We start from the raw sequence: 20,782 nt of genomic DNA on the forward strand, positions 1-20,782 counted from the left end.
GAATGATTAAATTATACCTATATTTTAATAATTCATACAGTTTTATAATTAAGCTTAACGTAATTCACACTAATTTTATGTAATTATATTTGTTTTTTCCTTTAGCAAACACAGCTGACCTCGGTGTACTTGACCCGGCGCTATATAAATCGGATTGTCTCGACGAAGATCTCATGTGGCCAGAGGGTCACGTGGTGAGTAAATAATTTAGTTGCTATTCAGCCCAAACTGTATCGATTGAACATAACTTTCGTCTTTCACAATCACTAATCGTAGTGCAGATGATAAGTAGCATATATTGTCTATTATATATATTATTACTATTATACATTATTTGATGCACATAAAAAACTCTCACATTTCTATTACCAAGTGATATGTGCATGCAGATTATTTTTGCAGCTTAACTCTACACTGCGAGTTTGCCGTCATTATCTAGTAGAAAAATATGTAATATACAATACCTCTGTATCATCTACAATCTATTTTACATTTATATTGAGCTTAATTGAGTTAATATTCTATTTCATTGGTATTTTCATAAAGATTCTTCTAATTCTAAAATAGATGATATAAACGAAGTACTAGTAATAGTTAATATATTTTTTCTAAATTATATTCGTACTTGGAGATTTAAAATTTTTGTCAATCAAATTATTAAACATTTGTTATATAATATACCTGTGTTTAATAATTTCAACTTAAAACTTCCTTTTGATCATGAGCATCTATTTAATAAATATATTATTAATGGAAATCGGAAAATCCCTCTAGTACATGAGATAATGGATCCACGATAAGAAAACTATGATAAACCGCTAGTACTTTGTTTTGGCAAAGAAAACAATTTTGACCTTATGTTTATTCTTGGAGTATATGCAGTAGTCTAGTCCGCGAATGCTGTCTAAATACAGACTTCATTCGTTATAATATTATTTATATTTACTTTGTATGATTATTTGAGTAATAGTAAATAATAGGTAGACTATTTAAAAAATAGATTGATATAAGTGCAACCTAACTTACCTATATTGTACACTTTATAGGAATTTTCGAGAAATCTTTTACTTATATGAAACAATAATGCTATTACTATTTGAACTACAAGATGATAAAGATACACCTGTCAAGGTTTTATTAAATATTCATGACCTTTGTATATAAACAGAGTATTTATTATTACTACTTGAATAAGAAGACTTTTATTAGCTGATTTATGAAACCTAGGTAGTTGCATTCAACATTTGTTATGATTTCTGTCAGCTTAAAGTATCTACTAACGGCCGCGCAAAAGAGTCTAACTGTGTCTAACAAAATAGAAAACCCTTGTAATGAAAACCAAAAGTAACCTACGTATTGGCATAATGCGGGTTGTATGTATGTAACCGTTTTTATATGTTATAACATATTTTTGTTATAACATATGCATTGTGCAAAATATTGTAGCTCTTTTTATATAAATCGATGGGACGCCCACGAGTAAAGGGATGTGGGTAATAGCATTTTACGACCGCCTGTACGGGGATAACAGGAGGTGTAAATTGATACGGAATAACGGACTCACATCAGATAGCACTCTAGTAAAATATTTGATCTAAAAGAGTTTTTATTTAGTGCTTAATACTAAATGTTTTAGTTAAAGAGTTAATAAATTTTTATTTGTATTTGAATTAGAGTTATTTATAGTATTCTTAATTTCTAAGTATGTAAGTAGAAAATTATCTTATATTCACGTTACAAACTTTCATAAATTTGTAATTTCGTTAAATTATTCCATTTTTTTCTGAAACAATGAAGATAGTACTCATAATATATGTTATTAAAAATATAGTTACGTTTAATGGTAGAAGTCAATGACCCTCGGTATTTCTATCTCGCTTGGATTCAACAGTACAAGTAATTAATTGGTTTAAGGGGGTCTTCCTATGTGACGGCCTGTTTTTTAGGGATATTTTAGGATTTTTTTTCTACGACCAGTAAATATTTAGAGCTTCAAGTTTTTTATCATTTATTAACACATATTTGGACAGTATAAATATAAAATTTAAGCTAAAAATATTCAGTCAAACTAGAGTTACAGCGCTGGCTTATTGAAAAAAAAAAAAACGGCGTTTTAATTTGTAGGCTTAAAAGCACGGAATGACCTATAATCAAATGAATATAAAAAAAATTGGATTTTTGATAGACATTTGAAATAAAAGTTACAAAAAGGCGTTTTTTTTTTGTTTTTTGCTATAAAAAATCGTAGTTTTGAAAATTTTCGATTGATAATAGTTCATTCCATGCGTTTACATATATTGAGTGTGCCCTGTAAATTTCAAGTAATTCGGTCCAGCCGTTTTGAGATACAATGGAGGAAAGTTTGAAAAACACAGTTTTGAGAAAAACGCGTTTAAAGTTTCAATCAATCGGCGATGCCTGGTCCATAGGTATTCCTTCCTCTTCCTCGTGAAACTCTTTTAAAGCAGATTGTTCAGCTCTTGAGTCAATCCTGGCTTGTTTAACGACCCGTTCTCAATATACGCTTGGGCTTCACGACCAACAGGGCATCCCATAATGACATAACTTTTAAAATTCGGAAAACCTTCATTAAAGATAATAACTGCTAAGTAGCTAGCAATTTCAACAACTTTGGGACCAGAATGAAGATGTTTAACACTCACACGATAAAATAATTTTAAAGCCTAGGCCTCGGAAACTTGATCGCGAAATAGACACGTCACTTGTACAAGTTTTACATATAACTATTTCAGAGATTGCAGCAAATACAGAAACAAACTCCAAAATGCAATATGCGAAATTCGAAGCGATGGGAACAAGTTTTTTGGCCGAAGCTGATGTAAATACCTTGTCATTTTGGTGGGTAAAACGGTTTCCACAAAACTTTCTTTTTTTACTACGACCAGGATGAACATTTCCACTCGTACTTCCTTTCCGTCCACTCATTATGAAAAAAAATAGCTGTTGCTCTCTTCGAAGTTGACCCGGTAATGGTCTAAACTTGTATAAACAAATATATTAATAAAAGGGAGGCCAGGATTATAAAGCCGACGGTACACAATAGGCCCGGTCTCTAACTGCCAAAGTACCGTATTCTAGACATGTTAAGGGAGCAATTTATGAAAAAAAAAAAAACGATTTTTTCAACCCATCACATAGGAAGACCCCCTTAAGAATTTATTCTACAAAAAATATTATCAAAAAATTATTATTTTAGATTAGGTTTGGAATATTATATCAGGTTTGGAAGTAACAAAAGAGAAAATTCTATGGTACGTAATGACCATTACAATAGGTAAAAAAAAAAATAGTAGAATTAAAAACTAAAGTTATTTGCCAAGAAAACATCAATAGTACCTATATAATGACACCAATGGATTCTAAAGTGTGATTCATGAAGTAAATTCAAAATGATATGTAGGCCTAATTGGACATCCATTTTGATTTCCCTAGGGGCGAGTATGGTTCACGCTGAAATACGAATCAAGCACTGAAAGGTTACAAGTGCACATTATGAAAGCAAAACACCTGCCCTCCCGTACTCCGGCACTGGCCAACGCTTGCGATCCTTACATAAAGTAAGTACTTTATTGTTTTATTACTTAATTATTTGTCATCCATTCATACATCCATAATAATATTATTATAATATATTATATTATTAATATAATATAATTATAATCTGAAATCGTATTAAGCAACAGTGGTTACTGTTGCTTAATACGATTTCAGATATTTTGTTAAACCAATATGGATACTTTATAGTATAAAGTATTACTTAATACAATTCTATTTAGTAGATTTTGTGTGACGTGTGGATAAATGTACAGACGGACGGAATGGAGATATAAAAATTCTAAAACACTGTTGTTAATTTTTTTTATGATAAAGTTTTTAATTCCCTAATACACTTTTTAACGAAATTATTTATTATAATTCTGAAACTAAATTATATCTATATATAATACTATTAGTAGCAATAGTACTATTACTATTACATATTTGAATTGCTTGTTATATATCATTAAGCCCGCCTATTCAATATTTTTTGTTATTTTAATACTATATCTCTTAAATAATGTGATATAATTTGCTTCACATAATGAAGTGTCAAACTTTCGAAATGATATATCACATATATATTCAGTAATTTCCAACAATTTCAATGGGTCTTAAAATTTTGTGTGGGACGAATGCGACGGTTAGTTTAATAAAGGAGAGATTTTAAGGTCCAGTGGATCCGAAACCGCAATACAGCTCAGATATATCCGTTTGTTAACCTTATCAAATATAATATTCTATTAGTTAAATGGAAAGGGCATAAATCACAATTATTAATTCATAATCTGTTAATGTTTCAGTTTTAGATTTCGAAAATTTAGGTAATTTTATATCCGATGAAAATAAAATTACCGGTGTTCAAAGTCGAGTATATCTACCCGTGTATCTGTATTTGACAACGTAACTTCCAAACCAAGGGATATACATATTATGATGCTTTTTTATTTGAAAAAAAAACATGATCGAAACATTGCTTAGCTATAATTTATGAAGAACGTTTCAGAGGTACAAATTATCAACTCAGTTTTAAGTTTTACGAAGTGTTATCTGACAACTTAAGTTGAGATTTTTGAAATATTATATTTAATTGTACTTATTAATACTTAGTTCATTGGAATAGCTATAGAAATAGCTGATAGGTTGACAATACCTCTGATGAAGTGACAAATATCGAGTAGTACGTAAGTAGTATCAAGGAGATCACAATGTATTTTATACCCATACATAATTGGTACTATTTCAGCATTCAAACCGAGACACAATTTCAAATACAAGCGGCTATGGAATTAGTTGACATTGACGTAGCCACTCAAATGACTTTCTAAAAAGTCTCCCGTTGGTAGATATAATAATTACATGTACGTCACTTACAACTATGCGTAACCTGCTGACAACTATATTCGATGTAGTTCTGTTTAACATGTTCGTAATGTGAGATAGACATGGTACTGTAAATGGCATAACTAATATTTAGTTAAATCAAGTTGTCTATATTATGTAAGTGATGGAGTCTACCAATGGATTCAGATATATAAATACAGCTTACATTGTTGACTGCAGAATTTACTGCTCTTCGTTATTAATAATTAATATGAATACATGGAACTTTTTTTAGGAAAACAACATTTTATTCCGATTCCGAATAAAATTTCAAACAACTTGTTTTTACATTTAATTAATAGTTTAGATATTTATAGATTGTGAGGATTAATGAAAACATTGTTTATAATAGAAACACTATAAATTTCTATTCATCACATACTTCATCAGTTACCACATACAATTTCATATGCATGCTGACCCAGAATGTTTTTCCGTCAGACTTATTAATTTTTCAACATCATGAATGTTTTAACAAAATGCTATCGGAGTTATTGTTCATTTTTCATAATAATATCGTGAAGCTAATTTCCAGGCTTTAATATTAGACAAACTATTGTGACATAGTGTAGCTATTTAATACTATACTATGTACATCGTATATTCTTTTCATTTCATTCTATTAGACGAGGTTTGTAAGGCGTTTACTTCCATATAGGCTCATTTAGTCGCTCTGGTCACTAGACCAGATATACTAATAAAAAAGCATTATTCCGTTTCGTTAATGAATATGTACAGATTCGCTACAGATACGAAAACGTACCAACAAAGTCAGAAACGAGTCTTAGATATTATACTAACTGTGGCCGTGAACAGGAATAAAGTTTTTCAGTATAATAACTGTCCACGAATGTAGGCATGTTAAACAGGTTCTTTATTATACCATGTGGTATAATGTTAACTTAATTAATTTGCATACTTAAATATTAATACTGTTAATTTATCTGTTAGAATACAACTAATGCCAGACGAGAGACGAGTGCTGCAAACCAAACAGAAGAAGAAGACTTGCAATCCGTTCTTTGATGAAAGTTTTGTTTATCAAGTAAGTCCTTAATGATGAATAAATTAATTAAACTTTCAAGTAAACGCTTTAAAATATTAAAGGAGTGTTTATGTTTGTTACTTTTACTTTACAATTATATCTTATACTGAGACTGCTGAGACATATTTTTATAGTATCAATCTAAATATATATAACTCAAAGGTGACTGACATAGTGATCTATCAACGCACAGCCCAAACCACTGGACGGATCGGGCTGAAATTTGATGCAGGTAGATGTTATGACTTAGGCATCCGCTAAGAAAGGATTTTGATAAATTCCACCCCTAACAGGATAAATTAGCGCGAGCGAGGCCGCGGGCAAAAGCTAGTTTATAATATATATTTTAATAAGAGTACTAATATGTGCTATAAGCACTAAAATGACAAATTTATTATTATAGCAATAGGGTATTATTAAAAAGAATAATCATAATTCTTTAACAATTATATGAGATGTCCCCGGACATCTCATATAACTGATATACAATAAATCCTTAATGAATGGTACAGGATTAACTTAAAAAAAAACAACTACCTAGATTAATTATTCTGCTTATTTAAAATTATAAAAAATAGCAATACATCATAATTTATAGAAAGTATTGTAATTTCTATTCTATTTTAACTTTCTTTTTGAAACAATTGTTTTTTTTAGAAATATTAATGAGTTCGCCGTAATATAACTTTATTTAGTTTGCATAAATGAAATGAAGATTTATAATTATAGTATATTTTTATTTTACCACTACTATCATGTCATTTTGTTCAAATTCCTTATAAAAATATATGCTTAGTCCAAAACGATAAGAGAAGTTTCGAATAAAGTCAAGTCAACTATTAATTGCATCAAAAAACAGCATTAAGGCAAACCTACATATGTATGTTTTACTGTCCTTTAAAATCTAATCTTATAAACATGTATCAAAAAGAATATAATAATGATGACTTTTTATTTATCGACATTGACAAAATTCTCTTCAAATATTTATACATAAATTAACGCGATGGATTCTTTCTATGGAGCTCTGTAACCTGTGACCCTTTTAGCTGGTCCGTTTACTCTTTATTAAAGGGTATTTTAATAGAATTAATAATTACGTTGAACAAATACCACGTCGGCACATTTTGTACGAAATTAACAATTTTAATGGATGTTAAATCAGTCCCTTTAGACTAATCCTCAAAGAAATCTAAGTGCAGGTTTAATAAATATAATTTTAGAAACATGAAAATATATGCAAATAGGATATATATAACTGGGAAACAATTTGCTATAATTTTCGCAGCTAGTTAAGAATGTCCTATATTGTTGATTGATCTGGTTCTAAAGTTACCTATTAGTGTAAAATATTAGACTATAACAATATATTTGTAGGTATAAACGTATTAATTCCGATTTAGGTATTACTTAAAATTTGTTGTCTGGCAATACAAAATATTCAATGTGTACCGAACGGGAAGAAATTTAATTACGTAAATGGACATAGTTATCGACAGTACCTACTCTATACTAATTGGGCTCTCAAGTGCTCTTCTCACTTTAATAATATTAAAGGCATGATTAATTTTATTAAGCCCTTTACACCCTCAAGTTACTGAAATAGCAAGAACTAAGAAGTATTTATAGTTTCCGATGTAGGTATCTATGTTTATTTACAATACCCCTAAGTTCAAGGGAAATATACAAGTTAACGTGTTATAATTACTAGTTACTCATAATTACTGTAACAATGAGAGTATTAAAAAAATCAAAATAAAACAATAAATATGAAACTAATCTTTAAACTACAAATATGTCTCTTTTTAACCTACAGCAATGATAAATTTACACGAATTTTGGTATCCATAGCGATACATTTTGGCAAAATACTTAAGCTACATTTTATTACGAATATAAGATTAGAAAAGGTTAAAATCACAATCAGCAGAGTAATATAAAAATCATCGAAGTATTACATAAATATCACGCAAGCGAAGTCGTGAGAATCAGCTAATGTTCTATAAAGGTGTGAATTGGGTTACCGAGAGTTCAAACAGTACAATACCTTGAAATATTTTCCATAATATTAGAATTTGAGGTAATTTAGTGATATAAAGTAATTTTAAAATAAAACATTTCTGATATAATCTTGTATTAAAAATAATTGTATTTATAATTTGTTTTGCGGCTTTCCTTTATTGTAGGTAGGTAGTCTTTCCTCTCATCCTTATTGTTACTGTTAAAATGATTCTAAGAAGTGTTTATATTAAGTTTGTTTTAAATATTATTTCTCTTCTATTCTATCTCTCTGTAATACAATTCAATATATATTAGTGTAAGACACCGTAAATAAAAAGCTTGCTAATATGACACAATGTTAAGACAATCATGCTTTCTCGTTAAGTATTGTAATAAAAATATAAAATAACTTTTTATGATGTTTCCAAGTAATTTAACTTTCTTCAAGTCGCAATCGCTCTTTGAAAATTACAGAATATTCATTGTTCTTTTGCATATAACTTTATTTATGAATGACCTTTAAACATCTAACTTGGTATATTGTCAGAGATTTGTTTTCAACACCATAAAATAGGACTTGTTCTCAACATATCTGGTTTTCATGTAACAGGATATAGTCATCCTGAATATATTCTTATGATATATTTTATTCATAGAAAACATTATTATTTCTGCCTCTTTTTTATGTTAGATTTGCTAAATGGAAATCAATTTTTGTCAATTGCAATAATACTCTAGTATTGAACTTGTTGTTACATTTACGGTAATTTATACTTACTACTTACTACTGCCTTATACCTTTTGGCCTCATTACCATCATCATGAAGTAATTTTCATGTTATATGATATTATTGTATACGTAGATACATATTGAATTTCCAATTACTTCTTCGCGAATAAATGCTTCCTACATACACTGTCACTTTAATCTGCCACGTTAGATATAAATATGCTCGGCGAAATGTGTGCATGTCAAATATTACGTTCACTATGACGCCTAACCTAACACCGACAGTATATTTTATCAATTGTAAAAGGAAAGAGGTGGAACAAAGCTTTTCACGGATCACAAAACGAACCTTCAAACAAAATCGATCAAATATAGGTAGAATCCTAAATAAATAACTGATACCATACGTTTACTATAAGTATAGAGTCGTGAATCGTCTGTAACTCTATATTTTGATGGAAACCTCGGTAAACTAACTTACTATCGTATTTTCTGATAGTACATTAAAAACTTTAGGCACCAATCCAGACGGAAATGAACCGTCATTTATTTATTCATTTTTCAATCTACATATACAGTTTACTACATAGAGGATGTTAATTATTATTTCTGTTGTGTTCTATCCTGTCATAACAGGACTGACATGATGAGTATTACTTTAGGCACTATATTACCAGTCATGTCATGGCAAATACATAAAAAAACATGTTGATTATTTTAAAACTAGTAATTTACTCGTCGTAGGCAAAATCAAATAGAAATTGATTATCTACTTTTTTAACCTTATCTAGTGCAACGAAAAAAGTCATAATTATATATTCTCTTTATATATTTTATAGTTCATTAGTATAATTTATATAATCATCTTACATAGATAATAAATCAATAATAATGACTAAATTACTTTATTAACAGATTCCACCGGGCAAAGTGGAAGGTCTGACTCTGAAACTATCTGTGCTCGATTTGGGGGGAGTGGGAAAAGGGAAACAGCTTATTGGTCACATTATACTGCCACTGAGTGAGTTGGAGGGAGTCTCGCCTGATGAAGAACCACAGTTATACAAACTTGATATAGAAAAGGTAAAGGCGTAAATTAAATAGATTTCTCTGTTATATTCTTTTTTAGTTATATTTTTTGTAATTTCTTTCATTTGACAGAACATTTACTTGGTATTTCATTGGATTACGTTATTATTTTGATTCTTAATATGTTCTTGGTATCAATTAGTATTTACTATCGAAATCAAATATATGAAGTAAAATATGCTGATTAAAAGTTGAATACAGTTACGATTAATTTTGTTTTTACTTTATATATACACACATACAATAAAAATGTGACATTATCTATGTCCTTGGAAATTAATTAAAAAATTATTTAGAAATCGGATAATATAATTTCAAGTACAAAATCAAATTTTATAATAATTTATGTTTTTCAGGAGTTACAAGAACCTACTTCCGATTTGGGCGAGGTGTTGGTGTCATTGCTTTATAACGAAAATTTACATCGGCTTACCGTCACAGTTATAGAGGCTCGAGCACTTAAGGTGAGATCAGATTCAGCAGATTTTTTTTAATTTGTGTTTACAAATACCTCCCTAAAAGTGAAACATTGAAATCTTATACCATAAAACTGGCATTTAATTACAATAATTTTCTTTAATCTTGAGAATTCTACTAAAAACAAATTCTTACATTTTTTTAAAATTTGCATAAGGTATTATTTATTAAATCTCGTTTTTATTAATTTTAAACTTCTATTAATAAAATTACTTACAAAATTGCTATTTAACATACTGAACAATTAATATAACTTAAAAGTAGCAAGGATTACAAGTCTTGGTAGGTATTAAAAGTTTTGAGATTTGATTTCATGTAGGTCATATCACTTTTATTTTTTTATTGGTTTAGTTTATTGAGAATTTTAATTGTAGTAAATGGTAAACGTATCGAATGATAAACTGTATCGTCAGCTTGACGATACAGGCCCACCTAATGGAAAGCAGTAACCGTCTCCATGCAACACTACGGGCATTACGTTATCAAGTGACACTCTCGATACTATTCACGTATCGTCATTCCAGAGGACTAAAATGTCATGCCTATTATCCTATAATTTCATCATCAATTACTATAAATTTCAAAAGCATTAAAATTTAATACATTCAAACATCTTTTCAAATGTATAATTATGTACTTTGATGTTATTCCTAAACTACATAATTTTTGTCCGTCAAGTAGGACAAAAATTAAATCGATATTTACCTTCCTTATACTGACTGAGGGTATACAGACTCGACAGGCACGTTCCATTTTTGCATAATAAACTGTTTTGTCATATTTTTCGTCGTGTTGTTCGTTCCCCTGTTATAATATTAATAATTTCCGCTTCTTTAAGTCACCTATGTATATTTTAGTAAATATTTTACTATGATGACATAGATGTACTTTAGTGTCCAGTTTCTACTGAATAAGTACATATTAGAGTTATATATATATTATTAGTTCTATTACTTCCAGTTGTTACAACTAATGTAAACGTAATGAAAATACATTCCCAGAATGGCGTTTGAATATAGAATAAATGAATAAATTAAAACTTCATAATATTTTAAACGTGTAATCATAGATAAGAAAATATATACTTGAACTTTAAAATCTACATTAATAATAATAATCACCATAATAATCATGAACACCCCATTCACCCGACATTAATGAGCGTAGCTTTTGCAGTAAAAGATGTAGATACTCAAGATACTAACTTCACAATATCCAAATTAACACAGTTCATATTTCTAATCTAATAGTATCATCATCCATAAATACTATGTTAAAGTTAGAAGAAATTTTTAAATAGATAATAATGACACTTTGTAGGCAGTAATCAAAATGAAGCGAGTACGTAGTAAATTAGGTAATCAAAATGTTCAATTATTGATGAGATTTAATAATTTATTTTACGCCTCGACATAATCTCTTTTAATCAAAATCCATTCTGGGGATGAAATCGTTATTAATTTAATTACATATCTCCCCATGAAAACGTAGAATGTAGACGAGTATTTAATTTGTGATGCTGATACATTCACCTATTTAAATAATGCTCATATAAATAATTATTGCGTTTAATGTAGAATTACTCAGACATCAATTTTATTCTTTTCAAATATCCTTTATAGAAAACAACGATAAGGAAGAAACAATACTAAGCGCTTGATTAAAGTTTAAATGTTTGATTAGTCTATTAATACTAACTCTGATGGATTTTTATTGACAATATTTCCTCGGCGTAACAGTATGTTTGTTAATCTCCCGATATATAATTGAAATGTGCAGATAATTTACATTTGTAATGATGAACTTGTGAAAGCGGGGTGTATGAGGAAACTGTTCATGAGTGCTCGTATTCTACTTTCTAAGGAAGCCGCCTATCTGTCTTTGGACTTTTTTTCATTTGCACAAAGCCAATCTATATGGTGAATTTCAGCCGACTAAGAGCATGTTACTAAAAATTAAATAAACATTTGTTTAGTTGGACCCGTCCTCAAACAAGCGTGAGATGGTGGTCCGAGTAACGCAAGAACGTGCGTGTCGTGGAGTACGCGCGCGTCGCACTGCCGCCGTTGAAGTGGGAGACGATGGCAGCGCTTTGGTCTCCGAGTGCTTCCACTTCAGGCTACGAGCTGATGAATTGCACACTACCAGTGTTACAGTGCAAGCTTTGCAACCACACTCTGTGTATGCTAAAGGTAGGTTCGTTTATTAAGAATTTTTTTTATATTATATTAAAATTTATCACGTACCTAAAAGTTTCTTATTAGTTGAAACAATAATATAAAAAAAAACTATACTGACTATTATTTCGAAAGTTTATTGATCCTGTGAAGAATGTATGGAATGAATTTGTCTGCTTTTCTTTAGATATATTTTAATTGGATAGTAGACGGGATAGATTTATCATTGTGTTTAACTAAGTTTAGTTCATTAATATTATCTATTTAACTGGTTGTGTTCGTAAAATAAATTTTATACGATAAGTCAGATTAGAATTTATGACTGACAATAAGGTTATAAGTCACGGTGGCAATGCAAGGTATAAGGAATACACTTGAATTATTATTAATTTAACTTCAAACCAATTAACTCTCCACCGACCATGCCATCACTGAACCAAATTAATCCGAGAGGTACTCGTAGTGGTAACCTTGTTCCCGGCTGTCGGAGTCCAATTATGTTCGCCAAACTATATTCCATTTTCCAGAATGAATACAATCAGTCTTGCAGCCTCTGCTTTTAACAGTTCTTTTGAGTTGACAGTTGATTTTATTATCAAAATAAATTCTTACACGACTACTAAGCGAATAATGGTAATATCGCTAGCAAAACCTCACAATTCAAGTTATTATCTGCTCAACAAAATAAACATGACGGTCGTAAAACGCCGTTCCGTCGAAATGAAAAAACGTTTTAACCCAACGATATAGGCATCATAAAGGATTCATCACAAGGATTTAGGTATAAGAATTTATTTAGATTTTAATGGCAGAGAACATTACGATGCCCCTGATGGTATGTGGTAACCGTCACCTATATACATGAACAGCACTGCAGTCATCACGTCATTTGTCGCCCGTGATACCAATCCTGCAATTATTTAACTTAATTATTATATTTATTCTGCAATTTCACTGCCTTATGCCTTCAACCAATATTCAGTTTATAAAGCAAAGCTAATTAGGCATCTGAAACAACTAAGACTGGGGTACCCACGCAGACGACTTTTTAGTCTATCTCGGGGATAATTATATAGAGGTACATCACCCCTCTATTACTTTCTAAAATATACCTATATGTTCACTTTAGCGTGATTATAATAATCCCATGTAATATTTCACGAACGTTATATAGCTAATTATTATAATCTTTACAGAGACAGACAGGTATGTAAATTTATTCTAATGTTGAGTAACTACGTACCTATTTAATATTGTAATTTAATTTCGTTTCTAATGCACCCGTGTCTTCCTTGATGTGGGTGTTCTGTAGATTAGATTCCTCAATGTCACTTACATGTTTTCAACAATTCATGAGAATCTCTTTAACTATGCCACCCAGTCTAAGATAAGATACTTATCAAACTCATCTTGCTTTATAGATATAATTATGTAAGTAAAGTATATATTTAGTAACAAAAATATTGTAAATATTCTTACTTATGAATGGAAGTCTTTTCTCCTAGAAAAAGACTTCCATTCATAAGTAAGATCATACATGTCGTTGTTTGCTATTTTTAGTTATAAAGTAAGAAAAACAGAAAGTTATAATATAGTCTTCTATTGCTATGCTGTTTAAATTGGTTTCCGCCTGACACAAACATCTTGTTTCTTTATTTATTTTGTCTTAGATAGGTACGGACGGCTTGGCCATCACCCTTGACAGCATAAAAAATATATAACTAAATCTAAAACTCTTCACAAGAAAACCATAACAGCAAAATTCTTTTAAATTAGAGGGAGAATATGATGGCGAAATACGTTGAATTTGTATTAAGATTGGATAGAATATAACATATCACAAATTCATAACAATAACGTTAGATTATTTCTTGTAAAAGGAACCAAATTTATTACAAAATTGAAATAAACATAAATGGAACTTCTGAAGATATCACGCATTATTTGAAGTCGTTGTAAAATACTAATGTTTCGAATTTATGTAATATAAAATTGGATAAAATATATATCACGCCTCTCTGAACCTACACTCTAGACACCTGCTGAATTTATATTGAAACTTTGAAAAGAGCTCGCAAACATTTCGATTAGTAGTACCAAAAGTATATACAAGCGAGGCTGAAAATAAATTTAATGGAATTCACCCCTTCAGGTATACATATACTGTGGTTGTTTAAGTTTATCGCGATTAGCAAACATTGTGGCGTTTGCTTTGCGAAGCAGTTAAATCCACTTGGAATAATATTTAGATTTCTGTGAAATCCCTAAAGGTATTCGGGATTTCCCATTGCGTTGGAACTATTATAAATATATGATACATTTTACGATAATATATTTATGGTGGAAAGTAGGTATATTGAAAACTAATTCTATTTCATATTATATATACTACTTCCTTTAAATTAGGAAAATTCCGCTTTATATGTACATATATGTAGTAAACAAATAAAGAAGGTGTTCTTCTATTTATTTTACTAACAAAAACTTTATTTATATGTGCCTTTTATTATTTTAAATTAACTACAAGAAAAAGACAAAACTAAATACATATAAAAAAAAACGGAAAATATGTGTTTAAAAATATGTATGTGTTCTATAAGAGTCATGAACTTGAAAAAAAAAATTGAGGCAGCGTGTGTTTTCCAGTATAATAAAACTACAGTAAATTATTTTAAATATAAAATTATTATAATAAAGAAGAATATATTGAAAAATAAAGTTTCCTTTTCCGTAACGAGCATGAAGTAAACATATAGACAAAAGATAAGCAATTTGTGTACAAAAACAACAATAATTCAGCTCAAACCCAATTTCCTACAAATACAATTACATGAAGCTTGAAATACTCCATATGGGTTGGAAAATATAAAAGCAAATTACGTAAATTGATACTTACTGTATCAGTACCTTTATAGCGGTTACAAAAAGGAGAAAATGAAAACAGTATACGTGCCAGTCTCGACAAAGGCTTTTGCTTATGAGAGGCATTGAATGGAAAAAACTTTTGCACGTAGTAAACGAAATAAAATCCCTTGATGAAAATACGATATAAATATTTATAACCGAACATTTATATATTTCACTCGTAGAAAAATGTTCTATACGACTAAACTGTAGTACCTACTACATGGCTCTCCTGATAGTGATTTGTTGTTTTTATTTATTTTATTTTAGTTAGTTATCTATTTGGTACCACGTACCACTCATGTTCTGAAATGCGTATAAATGCTCTTTTAATACATTTCCTGAATTCATACATATTAAATTTACTTTTATTTTGCTTTTTGAAATAATTATTTACTCTTTTATATATATACCAAAAATATAAATTTATACTCTACATTTGTTCCGAATATTCAGGTAATTGTGTCTATTCGGAATCGTATATTTTACTTTGATATGCTTTACATTTAATTGGTATAATAATTTTTAACTCGGTCAATAATATCAACTTGTTATAAAGGAAAAAATAAAATAACAATAACATGTTGTTTGTGAACCAAGGAAAACTTACATTGTTACTCTTTTAGAACAAAGTCTTAGTAACGATGCAAAGGCGTAATAACGATGCTACGGGTCAACGTCGATATATACATATATATTTTAGTACATACACATAATATATAGGTATTTACGTATGTAGGTATATATAATAGTTAACACGATTATTTACATTACACAGCATTACCGGCAAAGTATTAACATATAATTAAATTTATATGAAATGATAATTATATGATGTGAGTCATAACGAATTAATTATAATTATACATATTTATTTTTATTATTTACGTTTTCTTAAATGTTTGTTTCAGACCGACTTCTCGGAAAGTTCGTCCTAGGGTCATACATGTTTGCTAGAGGTCGTGCATTGCAGCATTGGAACTCCGCACTTGCCTCGCCTATGGAACAAGTCCAACAATGGCACCCACTGACTCATTAAACCCAACAAAAACGGCCACAATCTATGTACAACTGATTATTGACGTAAATATATTAGATGTAAGGCTATTCCATTTTGGAAGTATTATACATACATATACTATACGTATAACGTCTCTAAAATTATCAATCAAACTATGAACTATATTAATATGTATCTCAAAGTTTAATGAAATGTATTTATCTTAATGTGCACAAATAACATATTTGCTATATTATAAATATGGGTTTTGTTATAATATCAACATCATGTCTTATTTAATAATAAGCACAATTACTCTATTGAATGATAAATAAAACACTTATATTTTTGTAATTGGACTTTACAAAATATAATATTCTTATCTGTGTTTTATTGTAAGCCATTTAACTAAAAACATATGAAATTTGAAGTAAATCACTTAATTTAATGTTCTAAACGAAATTAGAGCCACACTATAAAATATTATATTACTCGGATACATTTTTTTGGACAACATAATGTCTTTTAGAAGAAGTCGAGAGTAAACAAGCCGTACTAAATTATTAAAAACCTACTTACAGTTAAATTAAGATATTAAATAGTATTATTTATACCACGTACAAACATTTATTTATCTATCTTTATATCAACCACTTCCATATGGAGTAGAGAAAAGATGAATAGAAATCGTATTATTTCGTAACACTGTGGATGCAATTACAGAAAATATAATTATAATAATGAAAAACCACATGCACCAGTTTTAAACATTTCTACTTACCACATAACTAATCCATTTCTACTAATTTATTTTTATTCTTATTATCTGAAGTTTATTGTTACTTCCTGTACTTTAATGTAATTTCTGTACTAAAATAAGATTTAAATTGTAAGTTATTTACATTGGTACAATAAAATAACTTAATGTTTCCCTTTATGAATTATTTGAGATATAAGATATACTTAAAACTAATAATTATATATATAAATGTTTAATAGATAATAAATATGCCAATATTAATTATATACACGTATGTAGTAAGTATAAACTCGATATTGTGCAACCGAAATCAATAAAATAAAAGAATGAACACCAAATAGGTGAAAAATATGTTTTATTAAATCATACCATGATTCCTACTTGGAAATAAATTTGCTATTGTACGTATTTTTCACACGATTCAGACCGAAAAACGATGCACTCATCTCAACGTAAGTATGAATAAAAAATAATATCAGAGATTAAAAACAGGGTAGGCACTAAAACATCTTTTAAAAATAGAAATATTAAATAATCATAATTCATATTTAATAAATAAATAACTTTTTAATAGTGCTTATACTTATTAAAGTATAAGCACTTTTAAAAAGTTATTTATTTAGACCGCTATACATTCTTTAAGTTTGAGCATTACGTCTTAGTCGTCCGGAACGACAATGCATGAGAATGCTACGGGCTTTACACGAGGACGTTATGTCTCTTCGTTATCATGGGAAAAAACGCCGAGGCCATGAAAGTAATTTTTCAATCGACCGCGTCCTAACAGACCTCTTCTTTCAAACTAAGTCAATATTTGATAGATTTAATAAAGGAAATTTAATTTTTATATTATAAAGGAGCAGTTAGATAATAGAGACATTTTCTAACTGCTCCTTTATAATATAAGAATGAAATTTCCTTTATTAAATTTATCAAATATTGACTTGATCACAAAACAAGCAGAATACTATACATTGCTTAATAATTTAAGTAAATATATATATACATTACAAATACATATATTTCGTATCACATGAAACTTATGGATTGTAATATAGAGAAACCTTCTTGTAAACATCGAGACTTATGTCAATAGATAAATGGGTCTATTTATAACTGGTTATTAGGAAGTTTTAGAGTAATAAGACGGTATAAAGTCCGAACTATGGTTCGTCGTTTCTTGTTTGAAAATTATAAACCGCAAGTCAGCTTTAAATTTGAAGTCTTAATACCTCTGATGCTTAGGGTTTTTGTTTATATTTTTATACCTCAGTACAGAGTAATGTAACTTGCTATATTATTGTAAAATGAAACGAAAGTGCAATAATCTTTAAAAACAATAATTATCTCTAATAATATGTACCTATGAAAAAATATTTTGATTAAATATAAGTTATATTACATAGCAGATTGGCAGTAATTTATATGTTACTCGTATATTACATGTACTTACATGTAAAGAGACTAATTTTACTACTGTATGCTGAAGAAGCTAGAGTATATAAATATAGAAGCTATGAAATTCTCATATATATATTTTTTACAAACAGAAATATTCAATTTTTATGCTTTACTTATCTTTTTCCCCGTTTTTAGTTTTTCACTTTAATTCCATAGCTGAACCCATTCCACTAATCGTACATATATACAGATGTGACGCATCAAGTATCAACAACAAGGTATATGCGGATGATTGATGGATGTTGGAATTCATTCTTAAAAGATGAACGCTGACAGGAATAGAAGCTCGTTAGACATGGACCATGGAAGAGTACAATTTTTATTTTTAAAAACGATTTTTAGTACAAGTGTTAATCGCCCTTGTTCACTCTGTACACTCTTCCTTAAGTTACTTCTAAAAAGATGTTTAGCACTAATCATCATAATTTGATATAAATATAATAAAAACTCATATACGCCAGTACCTCTGAATTTCAGACTGCAAACAGTTTGCATTGTAAGCTCTTTTCGGGTTGAAAAGATAAGGTATAGTAGTAAAATTACAGCATACAGTTATTAAGTATGATGTTTTAGTCCTTGCAGAATTGCAAAGCATGAGCGGCACATGATCATATCCGTGGTGGACATGTATAATATATACGATGGTTACCATTTACCATCTAATGAGCCGTCAGCTCGTGTCAATGTAATTATATACAAAAAGACTCGATAAGATAACTAATTCCTTCAATTTTGACATACAACCCTTAAAATTACCACCACTGTAAAGCTCTTAGTAAATAATTTTCTCTCAAGTATCAGCAATTATTCCATAATAAATGGAAGCATGACAAAGTAGAAATTAATGCTACAACATAAATTGAAATAGTTTACTGTATGTTAGTTACACATCCAAAACAAGCCACACGTAATTTCTCACAGTACTCAATTTAAGCCTGACGTTGATTCTGTTACTGGAATAAACAGCACAAAACAAACTTAATTAATGGCATGTCAGCTGATTTTAATGGGTACACTATCAACTCTGGTACGTATTGCTGTCAATCACTACAGTTTCTTTTGTTACATAGTATATATGTATATATGTAAATATTGTGATGTAGAAAGGAAAACATGTAGTTATGTGGACTATAATATTACTATTATGTATTTACATACAGAAGATCCTTTCAAAAATATTAACGTCATTTTCATCGCATTTTGTATGTATTAGAAATACATAGAAGAAAATTTATACAATTTGATCCTAAAACATTTACACGTTTAGATATACATGTAAATTTTTTAAGATACATAATAAGATTTTAAAATCAGTTAATGTATAAAATTCACTATAAATAGACGTTGAATAAACAGTTAAAATTAATAATTTTCTTTTGTGGACAACACGGAAGTAAAAACTATATATTATATTTAGTTATATATAGTTACTATATATTATTTATAGTTTATAACTATATATTATATTTAATTTTAAATATTCTAAAGATTGGATGATTGAGAGAATGAATAATTAAAATTTTGTGCCATAAAAAATAAATTAGTCTTAATAAATTTGGAATGGGATTTCTTTCTACTAATAAAATATGAATTCAAATCAATAATTTTGGATATTTTAAACGAATAAATCCAAAAAGAATTCTGAAATTTGTATAGATGATCACAAAATGAAAGTAAGAACTGTTAATTACAAATTCACGAAGTTTTGTACAAGTTTTCATTTATTTTTCATAAAATACAATAATATAATACTAATACTAATATAGAATTAATTACCTATTTTTGACATTCAGTTCAAAAACTAAATCGTCGAAATTAATTACGAATTACTGACAATATTACTTAGAATATATAGAAATAAAATACAATCAAATTGAGATCCTCCTTCTATTCAAATTCGTTTGAAAATAGAAATGTTGAGAAAAGGCTTTGTCTGAAAACTGCTCAAAGCTCTATGAATAGGCATATAGTAAATGAGATATTCTAAATAAGATTATGGGTAACAGTATCAGAAAAGGCCACAATTCATTAGCGTTTTTGTTGGACCTTCTTAGAAGAAAGCTAAATAACACAATTGAATATTTAACGTATTATACTGACCTTTATTGTCTACCCCGGCTAAATATCCTCAAATGTTGTTTCGTATACAGAAATAGAATACAGGTCTTCATTTTCCTTAAGATAAATATAAACAGTA

At 28.9% G+C, this 20,782-nt stretch overlaps 1 protein-coding gene across 2 annotated transcripts in view; it reads left to right on the forward strand.

The window, feature by feature from the left end:
* LOC131847219 (synaptotagmin-15-like) overlaps window positions 1-16,592 on the forward strand; it is a 53,105-nt gene extending 36,513 nt beyond the window's left edge. For both annotated transcript variants that reach the window (XM_059196712.1, XM_059196711.1), the window contains exons 6-12: window positions 106-194; window positions 3,454-3,578; window positions 5,893-5,986; window positions 9,633-9,800; window positions 10,163-10,270; window positions 12,259-12,475; window positions 16,276-16,592. In XM_059196712.1, coding sequence (XP_059052695.1) covers window positions 106-194; window positions 3,454-3,578; window positions 5,893-5,986; window positions 9,633-9,800; window positions 10,163-10,270; window positions 12,259-12,475; window positions 16,276-16,403 — 929 coding nt within the window. In that variant the 3' untranslated portion in view covers window positions 16,404-16,592. The remainder of the gene's footprint in view (window positions 1-105; window positions 195-3,453; window positions 3,579-5,892; window positions 5,987-9,632; window positions 9,801-10,162; window positions 10,271-12,258; window positions 12,476-16,275) is intronic.
* The last annotated feature ends 4,190 nt before the right edge of the window (window positions 16,593-20,782 follow it).

Source organism: Achroia grisella, unplaced genomic scaffold (assembly GCF_030625045.1).
Source record: "Achroia grisella isolate CSIRO2021 unplaced genomic scaffold, CSIRO_AGI_Agris_v1 utg516, whole genome shotgun sequence".
In the NCBI taxonomy this organism is placed as follows: Eukaryota; Metazoa; Arthropoda; class Insecta; order Lepidoptera; family Pyralidae; genus Achroia; species Achroia grisella.